Below are 27,854 nucleotides of genomic sequence, written 5' to 3'. Positions count from 1 at the left end.
AATCAATATCATTAATGAGATCAAGCTCTCACAGAGTTGCCAGTGTTTGTGGACATGCACGTGCATGAAGCTTTGACATGACAAGCTAGTCTTGGCCGTCTGGCTCTGCACTCGAGTATTACAAGCACATGTGTCCCTGTATTTGAGGACGCAAACCAAGAAGAAAGAAGCTTCTTATACAACAAGCGCAATTAAATTCTTCAAACAATTTGAAGTAGTTTCAGCAACAGATCAAAATTATCCTAAAAAAGTTATAACCATAGACCAACAGTTCTGGAGTGCACCGTGCACAACTTAGACAAGAGAGACTGGCCAGGCTGTTTGCTTTGCGCTAGGAAAAGCATTACACACATATACAGAACAATGTAGAGTGCAGGTCTAGAAAAAAACTACTTCTCAGACAGGCAGAATTTTATTCATCATACAATTTGGATCAGTTTCAGAAAAAGATCGAAAATCATTGACAAAATATAAGAGTAACAGAACACCTTGCCCTTGCAATCAACAAAAATTATGCTGAATAATCCGTAGCTAAGAAGATTTCCGAAAAATACTAATCAAAATTGTGTATGTGCAGCACTTCTGTATAATGTGTTGCAATAAAAAATAGTAACAATTAAACAATGGCTACATGCACCTGGTGCTGCATGGAACTTCATTAAGTGGTGCTTAAACAAGTTTATCTTATGGGGCAAAATAAAATAATGCTGGAAAAATCTCAGCTGATGACTTTGGAGACAACCCCAGCACCAACTGTCCTCCCTCCTTCCCGCAATGCAAATCTTTGCCCTGTCAAATATATATAAATAATTAAAAAGCAAGCACACCAAATTGAATCCCATGTCATAAAGATGAATGGTTAATGTAGGATGGATGACCTCACTACTGGGTTCCATCAAGCAATTCATGTAAGTGATTTAGTTTGAGCAAAGAAGGCTAATAAAAACCATATTGATGAAAGTAGTGTAAATATTATTTTTGTACTGGTGTAAATATGTATGTTCTAAGATGAAAGCAATTTGTCGTATACGCCTACCAGGCAACATGTTGCTAAATCATGAAAATGAGCAGGCACACTGAATAAATCAACAGTAGAAATTTGAAAAGCAACCTGTTTTAAGTAATAATACATAAGCTGAAGATCATATGGATCATTCAAGCAAGAATTGTGTCAAAATGTCGGTAATAGTGAATACTAGAATAAGACTTTCAAATTTCTTCAAGTATCTTTCAAAATTATGCATACATCACATCTATTGAGAACTATTTTATAATATGTTTAGTATTCATAATTTGATTTCATATTAGCAGTAGAACATATAGAAAAATAAATCTCGCTTATATAAATGAAGCTCTTCATCCAAAGTCAATATTGAAGCATTAAAGCTGCATCCAAAGCATTAAAGCTATGTCAGTGAGATGACAATTTGGTTTAAAAAGGAAAAAGTGCCATCTGTCAGAAGTGATTAGAAGCCCCACCAAAGACTAATCTACATCTGCCACTCCCAATATAAATTTTAGCTAACTTCCTTATGTGTTTCCCAAGAAAACTTCAGTATACGTGGTTATATAAGTTCAATCATCTTGAATAAAAAAAGAAATCAAAATTATTTACTTCTAGAGCCACATGCCTTTGGCGCACCTATCAGATTAAGTTATTCCGAAAGTAGCACTTAACTTCTAAAACTGGGTGAGATAGTATTGCCAAAAAATTACCAGCTTCAAGAGGAACTGGTGATATCAATTCAAAAACCACTGTGACATTGTCTCCAGGCATAACCATCTTCACATTTTCAGGTAATTCAACTTTCCCAGTAACATCCGCAGTCCTCATGTAGAACTGAGGTCTGTAATTTGAGAAGAAAGCAGTATGGCGTCCGCCTTCATCCTTTGTAAGCACATAAATCTCTGCCTCAAACCTCTTGTATGTCTTCAGACTACCAGGTTTACAAACCACCTGTAATCATCACAATAACTATATATAGCTCACGAGAACTAATTGACAAGTCAAATTAAGATCACAGAGTCAGAATTCAAGTTAGTAAAGACATGGATGATAAAAACAATTGAGTGATAGGAAGTCAGAGATGGCAACAATGAAGGATAAGCAGTTTTCATCGAGGTAAACATATCATCCCAAAAACAAATAAAAAATAAAAGGTCTATTGAGGATTTGAACTTTTTTAATATCATGGGTGAATAAGCAATCACCTGGTCCTTTTTTTAAGCGTAAAACAAGGGCATTAACATAAAGCAAGATGGATTGATCCGGTTAGATAAACAATAGATAATGTTTAATCAAATGGCAATCATATCCACTCTTACAGATGATAAAATTCCAAAACAAGAAAGACCTCTTCATTTTCAAGAAAAATTGCACTTGAATAAATAAATATCCAAGAACAACAAAGAAACACGTATGCATAAATTCTGTTCTCTGATTTGTAAGGTCAGCTAATTGAATTGCCTACTTGGAATGCTTTCAAAATGAAAAGATTATAAGTAGACCAAATTAGAATATCTTTTTGGTGCTAAGAATCATAATTAATATCCATATGTGCATTTTTGTTAGGGTGATACTGACCTGCCCACGCTGTACATCTCCACGCTTCAGGCCACGTAAAAGCAGACCCACATTATCTCCAGCCTACAGAATGCACTATTAAACAAGGGATATTTGGTATCTCAACCAGAGAATGCATTAGATGTTTCGAGACACTAATTATACCTGTCCATGGTCCAAGACCTTCTTGAACATCTCTACACCAGTTACTGTGGTCTTGACAGGACCACCCTGTCAGAAAAAGAACAAATGGATGAGAAAATTATCAAAATCATTTCCATTAGTACCAATGAAGATAACCAAACTTTATCAGAATTAGATTAAAAATCTAAGACTCTATTTTCTTTTCTTCATTTTTAATTATTTTTTTGGTACATATTTTTTAATTATTTTTAATTTACATAAGGCCCAATCAATTGCATGAATATGTTGACAAATATCACTGCACCCCAGTCCAGTTTGCATGATGCATAGACATTTGCTTTGTGTACATAAATGAGAGAAATCATAAAAAATAAGGATCTAAGTTAAGGTTTGCTGAACTGCCCCGAACCAAACGGTTCGTGAAATGCTGAACCATATCGGCGGCTAATCGATGCAGTTCGGACATTCGATTCAGGACGTCGGTGAAAATAGAGCAAGGGAGAAGGAAAGAGAGGAAGAGAGAGAGAGAAGAAGGAGGAAAGGAAAAGGCCAACAGTGGCCGACGGGGATCCTAGTGCTCAACGAGATGTGAGGAGAGAGAGAGGGAGAGGAGAAGAGAGAGAAGAGGAGGGAGCAGAAGGTGGTGAGGAGGTCGTCGGAGAGCCGCTGTAGTAGACAAACAGCCAAAAATTGCCCCATGACGGCCGCAAGATCGAAGCAAGGATTCACCTAGGAGCCAACACATTGCCAACTTCACTGTGTCGCATTTTTTAAAAAACATATGAAACGGGTGAACCCCTATTTCGAACCCGCGGGGTCCACGGGCCTATTTTGGATCGTCCGACGGCCATGACGACCGCCTGATAGCGCTTTGGCGGCCTCTCCGTCACCTTCCACTCCCTCCTCTTCTCTCCCTTCCCCTCTCTCTATCTGCTCTCTCTTATTGCATTTTCTCTCGTGGAGGACCGTGGACCTGAGGAGGCCTTGGCGGCCCTCGGCCATGTCTATGGCCCTCCAGTGGCCACCGCCAACATCTACGTCAGCCTCCCTTGCCTTCCCTCCCTCTCTCTCTCCCTCCTCCCTCTCTTTCTCTTTTTTTCTTCCCAGTTCATCCCTCATTTCTATATCAGTTCGGACGTGGTATGATCTAGTACAGGGATGTACCAATTCATACTACTGGCCGGCTCGCACAGATCCAATTCTGAGTCGGCAATCCTTGATCTAAGTCATATATGCTTAAATAACATCATGCAGAACCTAACTTGCGGGCGTAATGTTAAAAGAGCAGCATACTTCACTCTCACAACGTGCATGATATATGATGGAAGCAAGTGAATTTACTAAACATTTTTCTTTTGCTAGGAGGAGCCCAAATCTAGTACATCCTAGCACTCACACCAGCACATCATGTATACAGGTCAGCACATGTGCTCAGGTGCATGCATGTAGGCAGAAAAAAAACTTTTTGGATCAAGAATTTAAGGCATGGTTCTAAATTCTAAGATTAAGGATTAAGATTCAAGAGAATTTAACATAGACTTATATATGCACCCAAACAAAGTCCAATGTGCATTTTATGCAGTAGCTGAATACGGCCACGAGGAACAAGTGAAAAAAATGGTGCTCCAAAATATGAAGCTACCTTAAAAATTGCAACTTACTTGCATTAAACCCAATATCTCAACATCTTCTCCAGTTTTAATAGTCCCTTGTTCCACACGTCCAGTTACAACAGTTCCACGTCCCTGTAGTACAGAAACCATCAATTTTTTTAAAAAAAAAAAGTTATGACATTATGATAAAACAGAAGTTATCATATCTCAGTATACATTTTTAAGGTATGTTTTGAAATTTAATTTTAAAAAAAAAATGAAGATCAGAACTTTTGTTATTTTTTGGGTTCATGAAGCCACAAAACGAGCTACTGAAAAAATACACCCCAACAAACTAGATCTTGATCAAAATACCATAGCAGCAATGCCAGCATACCTGAGGTCCTAACTCTCTTAACTTATAGATAAGCCATATAATTTTTAACTATTGTTAAAAATTTGCCAATGTTTCAAGAATGATTGCGACAATCATTCTCAAAAAATAAATCATTGCCGTTAAATTTGGAATCAGGGTGAGCCAAGATCAAAGTTTCAAATTGAGATCTAAAAGTTTTTAAATGCATAGACACTGTTGGTAAAAGAAAACCCAGGTGTATCAAACATTAAAACAGGACAAGTACAGAAAACACAGAGCACGGATATCTATACATATAAGGTGGAAATAATATTCTTAAAGTAAGTGATATCGTTAAATAGACAACAGTAAAAGTCAGTAAAGGAGAAGGAACTTAGAAGTTCCCAAAAGAAAGAAGAACGATAAGTTTCCGGTAATAAAATAGCATTAAGGAAAGAACTTGACTTACATCTTAGCAAAATAACTTCACCTAGAAATGTTAGCACAATATCCTATACAAATTCTTCTGACCATATTCAATTGCATGTGAGATGAAAAACTTATCAAGATCTTTAATTCATTCAAAATATAATTGAAATGCACACAATATAAAGTCACCTCTATATATTCACCATACCATCCGTAACACTTATAAAGCACAAATATTAGAAAAGCTATCTCCTGCATGATTCTCAATAGATGACAGCAACCATCATAATTTGTCTTTCACGTACAAAATCTTATTTTGTCTCCACAATCAGATTGTAGACAACTACCGCACCCGCTCTTTCTCAATGTTCCCTTGGTCACAGAAAACAACCAGTCACTTCAATTCCTCTTCTCCTTTAGTGGTATCACAAGAAAAATTAAAGCCTTCTTTTATCTTATCCACCAATTCCATGACAAACACATCTTGCACCAGTACTTTGTGGAAGATAAAGTTATTGTTGAAATACATTTGGGAAGAAGGAAACTGATAGTCCACTCATTTCTATAGACGTACTTGTATGGCTTTGTCTATCTCAAAAATGTAACGACAGAGTGGGGGGGAGTGGAGGGGGGGGGGGAGTGCAGTTACTGTATTAGGGAATGTGTGCTTTTAGTTTTACATCACCATGATCCAGTTCAATACCATTCAACATTTCATAAGCGATCAATGCATTTTGTTTTTTTCCCATGACATTACAATGGTCCACTTATCAAACATTCCCAAAAACATCCTCTCCCATGAGTGACCAACAGTCAATCATAATCATCTAGTCTTTTCCCAACCTACTGGGGTCAGCTTTGTCCTCCACATAAATTACATTTATTCATTAAGCTCCTCTCTCTACCATCATGTATCATTGTGATCATGAATCATTAACATCAGATTATATGTTATATGCTAATAGCTAGGTACAGGCAGTTGCTTTCTTACTCAGACCAACCACTAATTTAATAAGAAAAAATGGGACCAAATCATAATCACCTGAATTGAGAAAACATCCTCAATTGGCATGAGGAAAGGTTTGTCAAGCTGCCGTACAGGTTCTGGTATGTATTCATCAACTGCATCCATTAATTTTAGAACAGCCTTCCTTCCTATTTCATCATTAGTGCCTTGTAAGGCAGACAAAGCTGAACCCCGAATTATTGGAATTTCATCACCAGGAAATTTATAGAAGCTAAGCAGCTCTGTAAAGAAAAAAAGAACAATAGAAAAAGTAAAAATAAAAAGTAAATGAAGTTAAGAATCATTTAACAATTAGCCAGAAACAAAGAGTGAAAGCATACCACGGAGCTCCATCTCAACGAGTTCTAGTAACTCTGGATCATCCACAGCATCAACCTTATTTAGAAAGCATACAAGTGATGGTACACCAACCTGAGCAGTAGAAACAAGGAGCAGATAATCTATTTTATGTTAATATCATAGATGATTTTGGAATATCCGCCAATACCTAGCTTAATGAGTGAGAAATTAGCTATCAACCTGACGAGCAAGTAGAATATGTTCCTTAGTTTGTGGCATTGGTCCATCTGGTGCTGATACAACGAGAATACCACCATCCATTTGAGCAGCTCCAGTAATCATGTTCTGAATTTTAACCAAATTAATATTTCACAAAACCATGTATCATTAATGAGGTATGTTCAGGTAATACAGAGCTCTATCACAGAAGCAAAGAAAACAAACAGAATTGAGGAAAATCATCCACACGGTCAAAAGACCAACTGCTCCAGAAAAAAATTGGAGTTCTACCTTTAAGACAAACATTTTATAATGATGATAATTGTGGGGGTTATATTACCTAGGCTTGTCAGACATTTACATGCATCAAATTCTCAGTGACACATTAGTATGAAGAGAGGTTCATATCATCAACAAATAGTAGAAAAGGACTTTTTAGAATCTTAAGAAACTTAGGATAATGCAGCAGTCATCAATGATAACCTGATAAGCCAAATATCTGAACCAAACTCGGCCAGCCTTTTAAGTGGAATTGAGAATGTATTGAATATAAACCCTGTGGGCCACTTTAAATTTTGCTTAGTTACATGTATATGATGCAAACTACATGCTCAATCAAAACAGAAGTGAAAAGACTAGTTTTTTCTAGTTATGCTTCAGGGCATGTACAAAATACAGTAGAGACCATATAGATACACTTCTCAAAATAAAGTCAAGCAAGCAACTTCATTATTAGAGTATAAATAATGAATGAAACTTTTATCTAACAAGCCTAACCTTAACAACTAAGTTGTGAGTAGGGACTATATATTATGGTGTCTCCAAATGCATCCTGTTGGATTCCCATGCTAAGGCATGGGAGGTTGTTCCAGTGCAGATAGGCCTTTCTCACTATACACTTCATATGCTTGTCATATATACTGAATTATGTTAGCAAGCATCAATATCTTACCTAGTTTTTGTTGCAGGACCAATTGGGTAGGACCAGCCTATGTGTAGGTGGATTACAAGGTGAGGAAAATCAGGGTCCGAATCACAAGCACCATGCTGATTTGCTGCAATAAAGAGGGGCTGAAAATGCATTTTTTGGTAATCATACAAATTACAAGGGTCAAAAAATCTATATGTAGTTTTCCTAAGATCTGAGAAACAGATATAGAGTTGAATAACCCATGATAGATAGTAGTTCACTTGTAAGTGACACACGCATGCCATTTGTTTAGTTTTGCAAAAAACTCCATTAAAATGAATATCTAACTTATTCTTTTATGAGATCAACAAATAATTATGCATTGGAATGGCTGAAGGAAAGAGAAAAACACAATTTATTGAATCAATAAGTTATGATCTCTAGAATAAGATCTAAGTTCTCAAAACATTTTGTTGCTTGCCAATCACATTATCTAATCTCTCCATTTATTCAACAGTAATCTAGGCACATCCAGTATCCATTTTTGCACTTGCTGAATTTTCCTTCTTCACAACTCTCTTATGATTGCTCCATCAGTCTTTTATTACTCCACACATTTTTGATATGGGTGATACACATTTATGCTTCGCATTGTTTTAGGAATTCTGGGTTGCTGACACTTCTGGACATTTGGACAGTGAAAAAAAGAAGGCATGACACTGCATGTCCCTCCAGAAACAGTATCTTGCTCATCGTAGACAAAAAATATTAGCACCGGACATGGATATTTCTTATAGCATGTGAGATTAGTGTAAGTGATGGCATTTTAATACTTGACTATTTTAAAAACTACACAAAATGATCCTCAAGTGTCAAGGGTCAGACACCTCTAACTTCTTTCTCACAGACTAACAGGAGATGAGCATATATTTTGTCTAAGCAGAGGTGCAACTAAGTCAACTTAGTTGAGCACACATCATTATTTTAACATCCATAAATGTACATAACTGGATTGTATAAGTGCCCTAGTTTCAAAATTCTGGAAGTTGAAGTGTCAATCACTATAGGCAATTTGGCACTTCCCATTTGTCAAGGTAACACCATCTAATTATGATTGAGATTGTTTAAAATGGGCCAAAATGCCCCTCATAAAAAAGCTTGAGTGCCAAGCAAGCCAATGTTTATAAAATGCCTAAAGAGCCAAGCCCAACACTTTCAATGAACCAAGAGGAATTTGATAAACAATCACTTTTAACACACCTCTTGGAATGGACCCTTATGCCATGCATAAGCACTTCCTTGCTAGCATCGAGAAACATTGCTGCAACAATATAATTTTGCTTTCTTTTCAACACCTCCAAAATTCCCATGGTTATTACCACTGTCCTCCTTACAGCACCTCCTATGCTAAGTCTCAATCCAGCATCCATAGCCATAAGGGTTTTGGGATTAGTTTTCAGCATACCATAGTTATCCATAACTTGGATCACATCAAGTATTGGTCCAAGTTGGTGAAGAATTACAATATCCATCAGGTCTATTAGTTGTACCTGGATACCTAAAGCCTTGTACTTCTACCAAACTTGTTGAGTTTGAAATGGCTCTTGCTCCTAAGTGGGCTTGCTTAAGACAGATTAGCATGAGGAAAATTAGTCAGCATAGATAAAAGATGCTAAAAGACAGCCTAAACTATATAAATATGAAATTCAATGAAATATATACCAGCACATGTCTACATAATATGTAATGTAAGGAGATGACCTTTCTTTCCTTTTTGATCAATGTAAGAATATGAAGAAATAATGCAAATGTAAGGGGATGAACAATTTGTCCTAGTAAATTAGACACACTTAACTGTACCCCTGTAGGCATTAAATATAAGAATTATTCATAAGCTTTATAAGGAAAGCTAAAAGAATGATGGATACTATACAGTATATATCATATAAAATCTACATGAAGTAAAATGCTTGGTCCAGGTCAATGTTGTATCCACAAATTTTACACCCATACATTATGAAATTTTATGATCATTGCAAATCAAGTCTCGGCCTGGTCCGTCAATTGTCACGTTCCGGTCAAAACCCAACCCAATTCATCTTGATTACATTGAGTTTGGACCAAAAATGCTGACTTAGTTACCCAAATGAGACTGAACCTGATAATCCAACTAAACAATCAGGTCGGCTTGAGTCTAGGTGTTACGATGGTAGCTTTGACCAGTCACAAATTAGACTTGATTCAGCCCTATTATGATAAGGAATGTAATAATCATAGTTGGAAACAAATAGGGCAGCTAAAGGACTTCTATTTCAGCTTGGATTTGGGATGAGACAGTTATCACGATTCCTATTCTATTGACGAGTCTTGTTTGAGAGCAAATCCTGACAAATTACAAGGATGATTTGTTCCATTGTCGGGATACTAACTCCGGCAATCTTCACCAATGAATGCATCAATCGAATCCCTTATGGCGACCGAAGACTCGACGAAGGCAACTTGTCATGATGATCAACCCTTGGAGTGGCCGTCGCTCGAGATGTTTCATGCTTTTATGATGAGCCAAACCAATCTGATGAAAGCGATATAAAGCCTAACGGAGTCCATACAAGAGACTCTTCATAAGGGAAAGTTTGCAACTGGAGAAGAAGAGAGTGCTTATCAACACACTTGATGCTCCCGTACAAGATGATGGTGCCGGATTTCCTTAGTCCTCTCGCCCTAACCTGAAATGGGATAAGTAGAATCCAACGAATTGAGAATACCATACCCCCTCCGATGTTTACCGAAGGAGGGGAGGTGAACTCCTCCATAACACCAGAATTGCTGCTGCTAGACAACAGTATAGCTGACCACCAAAAGATTGTTCTAGCAGCCCAAGAAGAAGGTTCGCCGCCCATGAGGTGTCAGATCGAGGGACAAACCAACAGCAAACTTTTGAAGGAACTGTAGACCTGATGCAACTGCTGAAACCACCAACAATCAATTACTGTCAGCTGATCTCCTGCAATCATTTTCAGCACCAAATGGGGTCCAAAACCAGTATGCTGCTAGCCTGAAAACAATCCAAGTAGCTGCTGACTTGATGTAGCATGAAGTCGGCCACAATACCAGCATGAAGCCAGACCAAAAAGGGTGGCCACAACAACCGCTCAAAGCTGAAAGTGATGCTATAGCAGCCGTCTGTCAGCTACAACAATAACCACTTGCATAATCCACCAATAATATGACTTTTTTGGTGCTGGCAATAGCTGAAATAATGCCAGATGAGGAGGACAGCAACTGAAACTACTCCTATCTGAATTCTCCGACATATTTCAGGAACCTAAGGGCCTTCCACCAGTGCGTGAGCATGATCATTGGATTCCGATCATCGCGGGAACTCCACCGACTAATGAATTCTTTTCTCTATAAGGAACTAAGCTCAAAATGTCTATGGCGTACCACCCACAAACTAATGGCCAATCAGACATCTTGAATAGAAGCTTGGAGATGTATCTCACATGCTATGCTGGTGACGAGCCAAAATCATGGGTGAAGTTTCTACCTTGGGCAGAGCAGTCCTACAATGCCCTTTACCACTCCACCATCAACATGACACCATTTGAAGTATTATAAGGCCGGCAACCACCTACCATACCTTCTTACATCAGAGGGGCCGTGGGAGATGAGATGGTGGATGTTGAGTTAACTAAAATAGATGAGCACTTGAAGACTAAATGCAACACTTAGCTGCTGCCCAAAACCACATGAATGGCAACATAAAAAGAGGGAGTTCCCTAAACCACATGAATCGGCAACATAAGAAGAGGGAGTTCCCTGTTAGTGACCATGTTCTTCTTCAACACTGAGATACCGATAAGCTTCTACCAGGAGTTCTTCTTACTCCAAGCTATCCCCTACTTTCTATGGTCCTTTCGAGGTCATAGAAAAGATCGGATCTGTGGCTTATAGATAGAAGCTTCCTACTAGAATCCGTATTCATGATATTTTTCATATTTCCAAACTGAAATCTTCTCATGGTGAACCTCCTACCACTTCTACTTTGCCTCCTAAATTAGTTGAAGATCGGCCACATATTCCAATGGAAGTGTTGGATCGTCACCGTGGCCATGTCGATGGTCATCTCCGAATTGAGATTCTTATTTGTTGAAGTGATGGCACAAGAGAAGATGCAACTTGGGAGGACCATAATGACCTCACCCTTCACTTTCCCAATATTGCATCTTGAGGACAAGATATCTCAAAGGGGGGAGTTGTTACAATGATAGCTTTGATCGGTCACAAATTAGGCTTAATTCAGCCCTATTATGATAAGAAATGTAATAACCATGGTTGGAAACAAATAGGACAGCTAAAGGACTTCTATTTAGCTTGGATTTGGGATTGGCCAGTTATCAAGATTCCTATTCCGTTTCGGAGCAAATCCTGACAGATTACAAGGATGATTTCTTTCTCTTATTTATAAAAATCTCTTATCCTTTTAGCCAAAAATAAATGTAGATGCATTTATGGATAGGTACAAAGGATCTTGCTAATATAAATAAGGGTGCCTGGTCCTTAGAAAAGTAATCTGGAGTTGTAATTTCTTATTTTCTGCATTAAATACCGGCAATAGCATAATTTTTTCTCTATCTCTTGTTCTTGAAGGCACTTCTCTCCCTCGAAGTGGAGAAGCCGTCATTAAGAGGGGAACATTCTAACAAATTTGAGTTGTTACAATGGTTGCTTTGATTGGTCACAAATTAGGCTTAATTCAGCCTTATTGTAATAAGGAATGTAATAACCATAGTTGAAAATAAATAGGATAGCTAAAGGACTTCTATTTCAGTCTGGATTTGGGATTGGCTAGTTATCAAGATTCCTATTTTGTTAAGAAATCTTATTTGGGAGCAAATCCTGACAGATTATAAGGATGATTATTTTTTTTTATTTATAAAAATCTTACCCTTTTAGCAAGAAACAAATGTAGATGCATTCATGGGTAGATTTAAAGAACCTTGCTAATATAAATATGGGTTCCTGTCCTTAGAAAAGTAATCTAGAATTGTAATTTTTTATTTTCTGCATTAGATACCAGCAATAACATAATTTTTCCTTCTGTCTCTTATTCATGGAGGCACTTCTCTCCCTCAAAGCAAAGAAGAGATGGAACCAATTTGTTAGGATGTTCCACTTCTAATGATGGCTTCCCCACTTCGAGGGAGAGAAGATCCTCTAAAAATAAGAGATAGAAAGAAAAATTATGCTATTGCTGGTATTTAATACAGAAAATAAAAAATTACAACTCTAGATTACTTTTCTAAAGATCAGGCACCCCTATTTATATTAGCAAGGTCCTTTGAACCTATCTATGAATGCATCTACATTCGTTTCTTGCTAAAAGGATAAAAATTTTTATAAATAAAAAAAAAAAATCATCCTTGTAATATGCCAGAATTTGCTCCCAAAAAAGACTCCTTAACAGAATAGGAATCTTGATAACTGATCAATCCCAAATCACAGCTAAAATAAAAGTCCTTTAGCTATCCTATTTATTTCCAACTATGGTTATTACATTCCTTATCATAATAGAGCTGAATCAAGCTTAATTTGTGACCAGTCAAAGCTACCATGGTAACACTAGCTTGAATCAACTTGGTCACAAACCAAACCAAATGAAATATCTTTCACAAAGGATATTCGATTCTATATATATATTCATATAATTTTGGAGCTTTGTTTGGTTGCTGAGAAAAGAAGAGGGAAAACTAGTTATAAAGGAATCTTCTTTCAGCTTTTCAGTAGTCAAAACAAAGTACTAGGATAGAAAATCAGAGAGAGAAAAAAGTGCCAAAATTTTCTCTAACAAGCTTAAAATTTTCTTCCCCAAAAGCAATGTTTTTGCAAGAAAATGACAAGGTAAGCGGCCCTAAATAATCATACATTAACCACTTTCTCATCAACAATTTCTGTGACTTCCTTACTCCAACCAAGCATGAGAAAATGCTGGGTTTTCTTTCCTTTTCTTTTCCTATAACAAATTATGTTTCCTTTCTTTCATTTTCTCAACAACCAAACATAGCCTTATATAACGTATAAGTGTCACATATGCATTTATATAACAAAATCGAGCTTTAGATTTTGATCAAATTGATCGCTACTAGGTTAGGGCTGCAATTCTGCAATAAATATTGCTTCCTTCTACTTCTCTCTTCTTGCAGCTCATCCTAGACCCCCACCTTTACCTTAACCACATCCTGACTCCTACTATCATTACAAAGGTTGCTGAGTGAAACAAAACGTAGGTGGAGGTGGGAGCAACTTGATCACGGATGCTAACAATGCTGGAACATAAGACAGATGGAGCTAGAGCAAGAGGTCAGTAAGAGACATTTCACATCTATCACATGTGCACTCCACTCCTTGAATTGATGTTACCGGTGGATACAATCACCACCAACAAGGGGTTGCAACAAGACCAAGTTTTCTTTGAAGAAGGTCTCCCTCTCACCACTCAACTCTCTTTCCCACCAACACACCATTCCTCATTCCCAATTGCTGACTAACATATCCCATATCCCATATCCAATTGCTGACTAATCAAAATCTGTCCCTAACACAGACTCATTGCCAGCTGCCTCTCTCCTCTTTTCTTTCTTTTCCAAACTAAAGCTCATACTGAACCACTGCTCTGCTCTCCTCTCTCTACCTTAAATTGAACCTAACCCTATCTTAAGTAAAAAAGGGGTTAGGCAGAGAAATATTGGGGTCAAGTAATTGTCAGGACCAGCTTTGGCCAAGTTATATCCAACCTAACAAGTGCTAAGCTTCAGCTAAGCCACATATCACCCTCTCCTAACCCATTTATGGACCTCGTCAAGTCTGGGTAGGGTTTGTCAATACCAGACCCAAATCCAAAATATCTCATAAGTCTCCATTTAGATGCACATTTGACCAATAAACACTCAGGTCCAAGGTTGTGTTTGGCTTGGATCTAGGCTGGATCCAGATTTCTGGGTCTAAATTGACAGGATTAATCATTTGTTTCACTTTATAATAATAGTTCTTCCTTTATCCAACTTTGTTTTTCTTCTCTCCCACATAGCTACAAGAAACCAGCAAGAAAGTAGTGCAACCTCCCATTTATAGTTACAGCAAACATACAAATGACCAAAAGATTGCTCCAGCAATTAATAAATCAGCCTGACATCCAAAATTATAATCATATAAACTTTATATTTGATAGAATCATCTGAGTTTAATATGATATTACATAATATAATACTTTGTAAATGTAAAGATATTGATGATATAACAGCCATAATTTTAAAAATGCTTGTTACTATGCTACGGTCAAGGGACGATCATGATTCTGTTGGGGCCAAATCAAAACAAAAATTATTCATTTTCAGGCTTTAGCATTCAAGATGGGGATTTCGGCCTTGGCTTTGGGTCCTTGACCTCTCATGGCCTTAGCATCCAAAGAGGTCCTTATTATAGTACCTCAGAGACTAATGTGAATATCTGAGCACAAAACATCATCACAACACTTAACAAGAAATTTTTTTTATATAAAATACATAATGCTCTACACATCAAGTCAAAATGGTCCTGTAACCTAGAAAAAAAGAAATGCCCAAATTCGAAACTTTCCAAGGTCCAATCAAATTGATGAAGAAAACATTTAAATATGCTAAGCAATAAAATACAACTATAGTCCGGACAAATAACAGTTTTTGGATTATATCATGCAATGCCCCAACATGGCATGTGTTGGGTACAAAATACCCTCTCAGCCGAAGTTTGCGCCAGGAGTGACCCTCCGGGGATTCTGCCAACTTCCGACCTTCGGCGACATCTTTCCGAACCTCTCTGGCGGCCGAGCTTCCACAGCATTCCCGAGCTCTGCCGATGGATAAACCCCCACCAGCGTCGACCAGATTCTCCACGACAGACGAACTCCTATGGGAGCCGGACTTCGTCCCCGACTCCTACTGCAGGTGAACTTCGTCCGGACTCCTACGGGAGCCGGACTTCGCCCCTGACTTCTACCGCAGGCAGACTTCGTCCGGACTCCTACGGGAGCCGGACTTCGTCCCGACTTCTACGCAGTGACTTCGTCCGGACTCCTACGGGAGCCGGACTTCGTCTCCGACTTCTACTGCAGGTGAACTTCGTCCGGACTCCTACGGGAGCCGGATTTCGTCCCCGACTCCTACCGCAGGCAAACTTCGTCCGGACTCCTACGGGAGCCGGACTTCCCCCTGACTTCTACCGCAGGCAGACTTCGTCCCCGACTTCTACTGCAGGTGAACTTCGTCCGGACTCCTACGGGAGCCGGACTTCGTCTCCGACTTCTACTGCAGGTAAACTTCGTCGGACTCCTACGGGAGCCGGACTTCGTCCCCGACTTCTACCGCAGGCAGGCTTCGTCCGGACTCCCACGGGAGCCGGACTTCGTCTCCGACTTCTACTGCAGGTGAACTTCGTCCGGACTCCTACGGGAGCCGGACTTCGTCCCCGACTTCTACCGCAGGCAGCCGGACTTCGTCTCCGACTTCTACTGCAAGTGAACTTCGTCCAGACCCCTACGGGAGCCGGACTTCGTCCCCGACTTCAATTGCAGATGGCCCTCGCCTATAGTACTAACGCTCAAGGCACGCAACGGTGGACGGCCCCCGCCAGCAACATCCGAGCTCCTTCCAGATGGATAGCCACCTCTCTCCGCCAGGCGCTTCAACTGAGCTTCGACCGACAGGCCTGGACTCCCTGGCAGGCCACAGTAACGGCCACGACTCTGCTCCACCTCCTGCGACGGATTCTGCGCGGCTCCACCACTCCCCGCAACAGGCTCCAGCGGCAGGCCGCAGTAATGGCCACGAATCTGCTCCACTCCCCGCGGCGGATGCTGCGCGGCTCCACTACTCTCTGGCGAGTCACGACAACAGACGCCGCTCCACTTTCTGCAACAGATTCCACGTGGCGAGCCATGGTGACAGCCACGACTCCACCCCATTACTCTTCATGATAAATTCCTCCTGGCCCCGTGTGGCCCACGACGAGGCGGTTACAAACAATCGCTATCAATCCGTTGCTCCCCCCGCCTATAAAAAGGGGGCCCAGATACGTTATTCTCTAAGCTCTCATTTCTTACCTAAAAACTCTGCTAAAATTTTCGTTCGAGCACTCCATCCTTGTTGAGGCAGAGAACTGACTTGAGCGTCGGAGGGTCTTGCCGGAGCAACCCCACCTCCGGTTTAGACTTCTTTTGCAGGTCCCGGCGGCGACCGCGACTCCCTCGACTCCAGCTTCTCTGACGCAGGCGAATTTTTGCACCAACAGGATTGGCGCTAGAGGAAGGGTTGTGTCTTCGCAGTACCCTTGTTCTTAAAGGAGCGCTCAACGGGACCGCCTTCGGTCATCTTTTTCGGCATCCTCTCCTCCTTCCTCCACTAGGTCTTCGCCCGATGCCTCCCCGCAAAGCATCCACGCGACGATCCACGGCTCCGGCCAGATCCCAGGCTCCGGCCTCACCTCCAGTTTCCCAGCCTTCTTCTCCTCCTCCGACAACGGCCGTCGGCGTGGGCGGTCAGACAATCGGCCTCCGACGGATTTCGCCAACACCATCTCGGAAGAATCCCGGCGGGGAGCGGCCGGCGTATTGGCCGGACCTCCCAAGCGGCAAAAGATTGAGGAATCCATAACTTTCACTGAAGAAGATGCTCGAGGAGTTCAATTTCTCATAATGACGCGGTTGTAGTTTCTTTGAATATAGCTAATTACGATGTCCGCCGCATTTTTGTCGACAATGGAAGTTCGACCGACATTTTGTTCTACGACGCCTTCTCAAGAATGTCCATCCTTGACGGTCATTTGGGGCCGATTGGCTCCCCTCTGGTAGGGTTTACCGGCGATGCTGTCCAGTGGAGGGAGTAATAACTTTGACTGTAGCTGCGGGACGATACCCAAGACAATCCAGGGCTCTGTGAATTTCCTGGTGGTGAAGCGCCGTCAGCCTACAACGCAATCCTCGGCCGACCTGGCCTCAACGCTCTCCGGGCCGTCGTATCAACCTACCATTTGAAATTGAAATTCCCTACCACCCAGGGGGTCGGAGAAGTCAGGGGAGACCAAGCCCTGGCCAGACACTGCTACAACATAGCCCTGCAAAGAAGTGACCAATCCGACCTCTGTCCAGTTGATGGGCTGGATGCCCGCGATGACCTCGCTGAGGAGAGGGGCAGCCCAATCGAAGATCTGGTTCTGATCCCTTTGAACGACGGGAATGCGAAGCATGTGGTGAAGATCGGCTCCAACCTGGGGGAAGAGGTGCAGACGCACCTCATCCATTTTCTACGAAAGAATGCGGACGTTTTCACTTGGGTTCCAGCAGACATGCCGGGGATTGACACGGAAGTCATGGAGCACCGCCTGGCCGTCGATCCCAAGCATCGACCGACGAAAGAGAAAATCCGAGGTCATGCACCAGAGAGGCAGAAAACGATAGCCGAGGAAGTGGACAAACTCCTGAAAGCCGGATTCATTAGAGAAGTCAATTATCCTGACTGGATTTCCAACGTTGTCCTAGTCAAAAAGGCAAACGGCAAGTGGAGCATGTATATAGACTTCAAAAAGCTGAATAAAGCCTGCCCAAAGGACAGCTACCCTCTGCCCAGAATTAATCAACTGGTGGATGCGACCTCGGGCCATGAGCTTCTCACCTTTATGGACGCATTCTCCGGCTATAATCAAATCAAGATGGCGCCGGAAGACGAAGAAAAGACTGCTTTCATTACTAACCGTGGCCTTTACTGTTACAGGGTCATGCCTTTTGGCCTCAAAAATGCAGGTGCGACTTATCAGCGGCTGGTGAACAAAATCTTCAAGGAGCAGATCGGCCGCAACATGGAGGTCTACGTGGACGACATACTCGTGAAAAGCAAATCTTCCATAAACCACATCGCCGACCTCGAGGAGACCTTCGGCGCCCTCCAAAAATATAAGATGAAGCTGAACCCGACTAAATGTGCTTTCGGAGTAACCTCAGAAAAGTTCCTGGACTTTATGGTATCGGGGTGCGGAATTGAAGCCAATCCGGAGAAAATTCGCGCCATCCAGGAGATGGCCGCCCCGAAGTCGATAAAGGAGGTTCAGCGCCTTACAGGGAGGGTAGCAGCCCTGAACCGCTTCGTCGCGAGGTCGGCCGAACGGTGCCTACCCTTCTTCCAAACCCTCAAGTGGCCGAAGAACTTCTGCTGGACCCCTGAGTGCCAACAGGCATTTAAAGAGCTGAAGAGCTACCTCGGCTCGCCTCCGTTGCTGGCGAAGCCCGAACCTGGAGAGGAGCTGTTTTTGTACCTGGCGGTCTCCCCTATGGCTCTCGCAGCAGTCCTTGTTAAGGAAGAGGCAAAAATTCAACGACCGATCTACTACGTCAGTCGCGCGTTGAGAGACGCCGAAACCAGGTATACTAAATTAGAGAAACTAACTTACGCCCTGTTGATTGCAGCCCGGAGGCTTCGACCCTACTTCCAAGGGCACACCGTAACATTACTCACCGACCAGCCGATCAAAGCTATTCTACACCGGGCAGATGCCTCCGGAAGGATGGCGAAATGGGCGATCGAGCTCACCGAATTCGACATCAACTATCGACCCAGACCAGCGGTAAAAGCCCAGATATTGGCAGATTTTATAGTAGAGTGCACAATCTCGAAGGAAGCCGAACAGGAACAGGATGAAATGGACGACCTTGAGCCCCGACCGAACTCCCCTGAAGAAGAAGCCGACCTCCCTGGTTGCTTTTGGGCCCTCTACGTGGACGGATCTTCCAACATGTCGGACGCAGGCGCGGGCCTGATCTTGATCAGTCCAGAGGGAATCATCGCGGAGTACGCTCTGCGCTTCGAGTTCTCCGCAACAAACAATGGAGCTGAATATGAAGCTCTGATCGCAGGGTTAAGGATCGCCAAAGAATTGGGAGTAGATCGGCTCCAAGTCCACAGCGATTCCCAATTGGTAGTGGGACAAGTCAACGGAAACTACGAAGCGGGGAAGACAGCATGGCTAAGTATCTTGAAAAGGTAAAGGAGCTCGTCCCCGCCTTTAGTAGCTTCCACATCAGGCAGATTCCAAGAATGGAAAATACCCGAGCCGATCTTCTCTCCAAGCTAGCTACGCTGGCTCCAGCTGAATTGCCCAAGGGTGTTCTTTTTGAAGTTCTGAAGTGTCCAAGTACGGAGGAATCGCGGCCCGTGATGAAAATTGATCATGAGCCCAGTTGGATCGACCCGCTGGTGGCATATCTCAGGGACGGGGTTCTCCCTCATGATGCGAAAGAAGCCCGGAAGCTCAGAAATCAAGCCTCCCGGTACATCCTCTATGAGGGCAGGCTGTACAAGAGATCATACTCTTTGCCCCTCTTAAAATATCTCCGACCTTCGGAAGCCGACTACGCCTTGTGGGAGGTGCATGAAGGAATCTGCGGAAGCCATCTGGGGGCTAGATCCTTATCCCACAAGTTGCTCCGCCAAGGATATTACTGGCCGACTATGCATCGTGACTCGATTGAGTACGTCAAAAAGTGCGACCGATGTCAGAGATATGCCAACATCCAGAGACAGCCCGCCACCGAGCTTACCCCCTTGAGTGCCCCATGGCCGTTTGCGCAATGGGGGATGGATATCCTTGGACCCTTTCCCGTGGCGTCGGGGCAAAGGAAGTTCCTCCTGGTAGCGATTGACTACTTCACCAAGTGGGTCGAAGCCGAACCACTGGCGAAAATCACAGAAGCTAAAGTGCAAGACTTCGTCTAGAAGTCGATCGTTTGCAGGTTCGGCCTGTCAAGAACCCTAATCACTGATAATGGGCGGCAATTCGCGGGAGCGAGATTCGCCGAGTTCTGTGAAGACCTAAATATCTCCCACAACTTCACATCAGTAGCCCACCCTCAGGCGAACGGCGAAGCTGAAGTGACCAACAGAACTCTGCTGCAAGGATCAAGACAAGGCTCGAAAAGGCGAAGGGAACTTGGGCAGATGAACTTTATCATGTGCTGTGGGCGTACCGAACTACCCAAAGACTGCCCACGGGGAGACCCCCTTCGCTCTAGCCTTCGGATCGGAGGCTGTTATCCCAATTGAGCTTAAACTCCCGTCGGCACGAGTCGTGGCATTCAACGAACATCGCAATTCGCAAGGTCTTAAAGCCAACCTCGACTTACTGGAAGAAAAGCGGGAGGTAGCTCAAGTTCGGATGGCAGCCTACAGACAGAAAGTCGTCCGCTATTACAATTCCAGAGTCAAGAATAAAATCTTTAGAGTCAGAGATCTAGTGCTTCGACGAGCCGCTGTCTCGCAACCTCAGGATCGAGGGAAGCTCGCCCCAAATTGGGAAGGCCCGTACGAAGTCAAAGAAGTAGTCCGCCCAGAACTTATTACCTCAAGGAGCTCGGAGGAGCGGACCTCCCGCGACCATGGAGCTCGAAAAACTTACAAATGTATTACCGATAACTTTATTTTAAATAAAAGTTTCATATCTACATGTCTCCTCTCTTGACACAAGCTTATATCGACAGGACAGTCAAAACAAACCGTGTCGGGAGCAGGAGGAGAACTTCGTCTTGACAAAACCGAAGGCCCGGTTCTCCTTAGACCGGATGGGGGAGAGGCCCTGCAACGCCCACATGTGCCCCCACAGCCATGTTAGGGACAGGAGGAGAACCTCGCCCTAACTTGAGCAAAGTCGAAGGCCCAGTTCTCCTTAGACCGGATGGGGGGAGAGGCCAAGCAGCGCCCATATGCGCCCCCACAGCCATGTTAGGGACAGGAGGAGAACCTCGCCCTAACATGAGCAAAGTCGAAGGCCCGATTACCCTTAGATCGGATTGGGGGAGAGGCCCTACAACGCCCATATGTGCCCCCACAGCCCTGTTAGGGACAGGAGGAGAACCTCGCCCTAACTTGAGCAAGGTCGAAGGCCCGATTCTCCTTAGACCGGATGGGGGGAGAGGCCAAGCAGCGCCCATATGCGCCCCCACAGCCATGTTAGGGACAGGAGGAGAACCTCGCCCTAACATGAGCAAAGTCGAAAGCCCGGTTACCCTTAGACCGGATGGGGGGAGAGGCCCTGCAACACCCATATGTGCCCCCACAGCCCTGTTAGGGACAGGAGGAGAACCTCACCCTAATTGAGCAAGATCGAAGGCCCGGTTACACTCAAACTGGATGGGGGGAGAGGCCCCGCAGCGTCCGTACGCGCCCCCATAACCCTGTTAGCGACAAGAGGAGGACCTCGTCCTAACCTGAGCTAAAATCGATTATAGGGGAAGGATCCCGCCCTGACGTCAGTCAAGATCTGGTCATTTAAGACCAGATAGGAAGAAGGAAACTTTCCCAGCGACCCCCTCGCGCTCCCGCGACCCCACCAAGAGCAGAGGGAAAACCCTCACTCGAAAAAGAAAAAGAAAAAGGGGAGGGGAGTTAAAAAGGAAAGCGACGGACTGCATCAGCGACGAATGGAAAACAAACAGCATCAAAGATGCAGGGAACCTCGTCCCAGCAAGGATTGGGGTTCTTATCAAAAACCCGGCCTTCAAAAAAGCCCTCAATGCAAGCCCGAGACAAGACGACCTCCTCAGGGTGACGAGAAGCTCGGACCTCCGAGCTTGAACTTTGAAAGAGGGCGTCAAACCTGAGCGGCCTCGGGCAAATCTGCGGCCATGGACGAAAGGACGGGTCAATGCGACGGCAATCGGATACCTCCAAACGACATCGATTTCAAGCAAGGCAAAAGCCGAAAGAAGCTCGGCAAGCGACAATTCAACACATGGGTAAAAGAGGTAGCGGAAAATTTCCTTCTCATGTTATTTATTAAATATGCATTACAGAGCCATTAAGGCTGAAGAAGAGGGATGACTGGAAAGGCGAGCCGACGCGGCAATGACCAGTGACCTCCGGACGACGTCAAAAAAAAAAAAAAAGGAGAAGAAAAAGAAAAAGAAGGGAATGCAACAATAACAATGGCAAATGAAAGAAGTTCGGCAGGCAGCAATTCGACGCAAAGTGCGGACGAAGTAACAAAATCTCCTACTCATTCTTAATTAACAAAGGTGTACGTTACAAGGCCCTGGGGGCCGAAAAAAAAAACATTACTACAAGACTCAAAAGGAACACGTTGGAGACCACTTCAAGCTCCCAACTTCTCCTTCCGGTTCCGTCCGTCTCGACAGCATTTTCCAGTCCGTGTGATAAATCCCTCAGCTCTTACCCCCCGCCTTGTTCCGCTCCATCATCGAAACCCCAGCCCTAGGGGGAAAAGGGTGGGATAGAATTCAAAGGGCAGCGACGGCAACGGCAGCGGCGATGACGACCTGCATCAAGAACCAGAGGTACCTTGGAGGCCGCGATGGCGCCGGAGGCGTGCACCACCACCGTGTGCTCCACGACCACCACCGTCCTAGGTACTTCGGCAAGGTCGGCATGCGCTACTTCCACCGTCCCCGCAACAAGTTCTACTGCCCCACCATCGGCGCCGGCCGCTTCTGGTCCCTCGGCCCCGACGACGTCAAGAATCCCGCCACAGCTTGTGACGACAACTCTGCCCCCTTGACCGGTGTCGCCCCGATCAACTACTCCGAAATTTTCGGTGGAATGCACTCACCGGTTGTCCCCGTTATTAAATCCTTGTTGTTGAAGGAATTCTCCCTCGAGCCCCCTTTGAGGCGATGGGAACCCTCAGTGACAGTTCGACAGCCGAGAATTCGCAGGCCGCTGTTTTCCCCCTCATACTCCTCTTGGTCCGTGACATCCTCTTGAGGTTGGCCTCCGGGCAGAGGCCCCGGCGGAAGAACCCCTTGAAGGGGCTCGGAAGATTGAAGACGGCGGGGAGCCGGTGAGGATGGCAGAGACTGGTACGAAGAGTGCTTGGAGTCAAAAAGGGCGCCGATAGGGGTGGCTAAACTCTCAGGCAGAAGAAGGATGCCAACTCGCAGGCGAAGTGATGCCCCTGGAGGGAAGGAAGGGGCTTAAATAAGCGACGGGGCCTGGCGCAGTTATGGTGGCAGATATCCCTAGGTCAACCAGTGCCCGCCACGTGTCCCACTCACCGCGGCGTAGGGCTGACTGGTGGCGGGACCATTATGGTGTGGCGCTTGGGACTACGCTCCGGTGGGAATTCCGAAAGGACCCTTCGGATCGTCCTGGTTGGAAAAAGGCTCCGGCACGCGCGCATTAAATGCCAAAATATCTGAGGCGATCGTGCACGAGATTCAAGGGGACAACTTCGGCTGTAAAATTTTTTGTACTTCATTCGAAACTCGAACTCGGAAGTAGGGAAACTGGTGTTGGGTACAAAATACCCCCTCAGCCGAAGTTTGCGCCAGGAGTGACCCTCCGGTGATTCTGCCAACTTCCGACCTTCGGCGACATCTTTCCGAACCTCTCTGGTGGCCGAGCTTCCACAGCATTCCCGAGCTCTGCCGATGGATAAACCCCCACCAGCGTCGACCAGATTCTCCACGACAGACAGACTCCTACGGGAGCCGGACTTCGTCCCCGACTTCTACTGCAGGTGAACTTCGTCCGGACTCCTACGGGAGCCGGACTTCGTCCCGACTCCTACCACAGGCAAACTTCGTCCGGACTTCTACGGGAGCCGGACTTCGCCCCTGACTTCTACCGCAGGTAGACTTCGTCCGGACTTCGTCCTCACTTCTACTGCAGGTGAACTTCGTTCGGACTCCTACGGGAGCCGGACTTCGTCTCCGACTTCTACTGCAGGTGAACTTCGTCCGGACTCCTATGGGAGCCGGACTTCATCCCCGACTCCTACCGCAGGCAAACTTCGTCGGACTTCTACGGAAGCCGGATTTCGCCCCTGACTTCTACCGCAGGCAGACTTCGTCCGACTCCTACGGGAGCCGGACTTCGTCCCCGACTTCTACTGCAGGTGAACTTCGTCCGGACTCCTACAGGAGCCGGACTTCGTCCCCGACTTCTACTGCAGGTGAACTTCGTCCGGACTCCTACGGGAGCCGGACTTCGTCCCCGACTTCTACCGCAGGCAGGCTTCGTCCGGATTCCCACGGGAGCCGAACTTCGTCTCCGACTTCTACTGCAGGTGAACTTCGTCCGGACTCCTACGGGAGCCGGACTTCGTCCCCGACTTCTACCGCAGGCAGGCTTCGTCCGGACTCCCACGGGAGCCGGACTTCGTCTCCGACTTCTTCTGCAGGTGAACTTCGTCCGGACCCCTACGGGAGCCGGACTTCGTCCCCGACTTCAATTGCAGATGGCCCTCGCCTATAGTACTAACGCTCAAGGCACCCAACGGTGGACGGCCCGCCAGCAACATCCGAGCTCCTTCCAGATGGATAGCCACTTCTCTCCGTCAGACGCTTCAACCGAGCTTCGGCCGACAGGCCTGGACTCCCTGGCAGGCCACAGTAACGGCCACGACTCTGCTCCACCTCCTGCGACGGATTCTGCCGGCTCCACCACTCCCCGCAACAGGCTCCACCGGCAGGCCGCAGTAATGGCCACGAATCCGCTCCACTCCCCGCGGCGGATGCTGCGCGGCTCCACTACTCCCTGGCGAGTCGCAACAACGGACGCCGCTCTACTTTCTGCAACAGATTCCACGTGGCGAGCCATGGTGACAGCCACGACTCCACCCCATTACTCTTCATGATAAATTCCTCCTAGCCCCGTGCGGCCCACGACGAGGCGGTTACAAACAATCGCTATCAATCCGTTGCTCTCCCCGCCTATAAAAAGGGGGCCCAGATACGTTATTCTCTAAGCTCTCATTTCTTACCTAAAAACTCTGCTAAAATTTTCGTTCGAGCACTCCATCCTTGTTGAGGCAGAGAACTGACTTGAGCGTCGGAGAGTCTTGCCGGAGCAACCCCACCTCCGGTTTAGACTTCTTTTGCAGGTCCCGGCGGCGACCGCAACTCCCTCGACTCCAGCTTCTCCGACGCAGGCGGATTTTTGCACCAACAGCATGTAATAACAGTTTTTGGATTCTTTTATATTTTTCTCCATTTTCTCTATCTTTTATTTGTCTTGACTTTTTTGACTGAAACACTAACACATGGAAAAAAAATTCCTAAAAAGTCAAAACTCACAGGCCCAACCAAAACCAAAATAGAGATTTCAAGCCTTGCCTACAACCTCATCTTATCAATCCTGACAAATAAATTTCTAATCATCAGGAAACAAAGTACACACCCACATCCTATTCAAGTGGAAACAATTGTTTCTGGTCAAGTAAGATTTTGTCATGATATAATGCATACTGACATCAGCTGCACAGGTCCAGATGGCCTGTTTCATCTTGATTTCTATAATATCACAAAGCATAAACAATCTCCACCCCAATTAACTCTTCTAAGTCAGCATACATAACATAAACAAAAAGCTTGGATTCCTTATATCATTCATTGGTTTTAAAAAGAAATTCTAACACGTTGTTCTTGGATTAACTAAAAATGTTCTGCCAAGCTTATAATTCCTCCTGCACAGAAAAAGTTATCTTCATTTCTTTTACAAGTTCAATTATCACTTTAATGCCTTCATTAAGGAACAGATGTTCTCATCTTTGAATTACAAATGCTAGACTATTAAATGAATGAATCATAATTACATAATCAGGAATAAATCAAGGAAAAGAGAAGCATACAGAAACAACCATAACCACAACCAACGAATTTTATCTTGTCCATTTAACATATAAAAAATAATTAATATTTTCCATTCAATCTTCCACACTAAGATTTTATCTTTTTATATGTTCCATCTACGTCACAATTTCATAACCTCCAATCATACCTCTCAACCAAAATTCAGATGTCCTCATAGGTATTTCCCCTAGCCATCTTAGTCATTTCTTATCATTTATACACTCATGGATCTAATTTACTACTCATTCATAGTTGCGTAGTTTTGCCATAAATCACTTCAATATTCTCAATCTTTGTTATGGTTTTCTTTGAATTTTTTGTATATTTTGTGACTCATAATTTTTCTGAAAGTTGGTCAGCCCCATGACCTTATGTATATGCCAATGCATACATTATACAAATAATGAAACTAAGCATGTTTAAATATTATGAGAATTTACCTTAACATAATCTGCATGTCCAGGGCAATCTACATGAGCATAATGCCGTTTAGCTGTCTCGTACTCCACATGAGCCTGTGAAACCATGTTAAAGAATTTCTATAGCACGACAACAAAAGTTGAAGTATCTCTGCCAAGGTGCAATGTATAACCTACTGCAAGAAAAAAGTAGAAAAAGATTAATAGGAAATAAAATAACCTAACTGTTGCAATGGTAATCCCTCTAGCTTTCTCCTCCGGGGCCTTGTCGATTTCATCAAAAGCAACTGCCTTAGCTTTTCCGTCTTCAGCAAGAACCTGACAGCAACACAATGCAGTTCGTTTACACAAAACCATGTCGGCCAATACTCAAAAGATATAAAGATCATAGATTTAAAACAACAACTAAGATCAGAGCAAAAGAATTATCAACCCATCATGACAGTTCAACCTTAGTAATCGCCGCCGTGAGTGTGGTTTTCCCATGATCAACATGCCCAATGGTACCAACATTTACATGAGGCTTCCTGAGGAAACAAACAACTCATGATAAGAAAACAGAGTCACATTTTCAACTGCCGACACTTAGTTACGTATAACCATGCACTATTGAAAACCATTTGCCACTGAAGTACGGATGAATCGCCACAACAAATGGGAGGACTATGATAACTCAATAGCTCTCGAACTTGAGTGAGCATAAAACATTAAATCAAAACCACCCAACTTTTTCAGTAGGAAAAACAACAACAACGAGATGGACCCATCATAAAACACGAGAACTACAATCTCAAAGAACAGGTAAAAGAAGTCGAAACTTTCATCCAGATCAGATATGTGCACTCTGCAAAACCCCAGCATCAAAAGATTCATCGCGTTCAGACTTACGTGCGAGTGAAGGTGGCCATCGACCTCCAACAGAATCCCGCCTCGACGAAGCTCCTCCCATTGGAACCCAGCAGCGAATGCGTCCCCGGAGCCGAGAAAGTGCTCAAGATCGCTCCCCGGCAGCTCGAGTAATGCAGAGGGGAAGAGAAGGAGGAGAAGGAGAAGCGGAGAAGGCGCCTCGAGCTCGAGTTTCTGAGGATGGCCGTGGCTGCCATGGCGGAGGAGGTGGCGGCGGGAGCGGCCGGGACGCAGAAGGCCGCGAGAACGGGATCAGATATAACGCCGCGAGGATTGGGCTTCCAAGAAGGCTTTGGGTAGAGATGGCAACGGGTAAAGTTTGGATCATCCAAATCCGGACTTAACAT

The 27,854-nt window shown here is 44.1% G+C and overlaps 1 protein-coding gene across 2 annotated transcripts; it reads right to left on the bottom strand.

Moving 5' to 3' along the window:
* On the bottom strand, positions 1-27,814 carry LOC105035404 (elongation factor Tu, mitochondrial). 2 transcript variants are annotated; one of them, XR_830335.4, is made up of 13 exons: positions 27,490-27,814; positions 27,053-27,128; positions 26,827-26,919; positions 26,623-26,697; positions 6,630-6,734; positions 6,431-6,521; positions 6,126-6,331; positions 4,369-4,452; positions 2,729-2,794; positions 2,585-2,647; positions 1,717-1,957; positions 638-789; positions 1-136 (listed from the first exon to the last, which is right to left on the bottom strand). XR_830335.4 is itself a non-coding variant. In XM_010910950.4 (12 exons), the coding sequence occupies exons 1-12, from the start codon at positions 27,702-27,704 to the stop codon at positions 719-721; spliced, it is 1,386 nt and encodes a 461-aa protein (XP_010909252.2). In that variant the 5' UTR covers positions 27,705-27,814; the 3' UTR covers positions 524-718. The 2 variants fall into 2 exon arrangements, 1 of the variants encoding a protein (XP_010909252.2); XM_010910950.4 differs by lacking the exon at positions 1-136 and having other exon boundaries at positions 524-789.
* Between the last annotated feature and the right edge of the window lie 40 nt (positions 27,815-27,854).

This window comes from Elaeis guineensis, chromosome 7, assembly GCF_000442705.2.
Source record: "Elaeis guineensis isolate ETL-2024a chromosome 7, EG11, whole genome shotgun sequence".
Taxonomy (NCBI): domain Eukaryota; kingdom Viridiplantae; phylum Streptophyta; class Magnoliopsida; order Arecales; family Arecaceae; genus Elaeis; species Elaeis guineensis.
This window is presented reverse-complemented; position numbering and strand designations above follow the sequence as displayed.

Excerpts from the sequence above, each read along its gene's own strand:
- LOC105035404 (XM_010910950.4), bottom strand. The coding sequence starts at position 27,704 with ATGGCAGCCACGGCCATCCTCAGAAACTCGAGCTCGAGGCGCCTTCTC. Across the intron at positions 2,648-2,728 it reads AGGTCTTGGACCATGGACAG|GCTGGAGATAATGTGGGTCT; the intron begins GTATAATTAGTG and ends TGCATTCTGTAG. Across the intron at positions 1,958-2,584 it reads GAGATGTACAGCGTGGGCAG|GTGGTTTGTAAACCTGGTAG; the intron begins GTCAGTATCACC and ends TGATGATTACAG.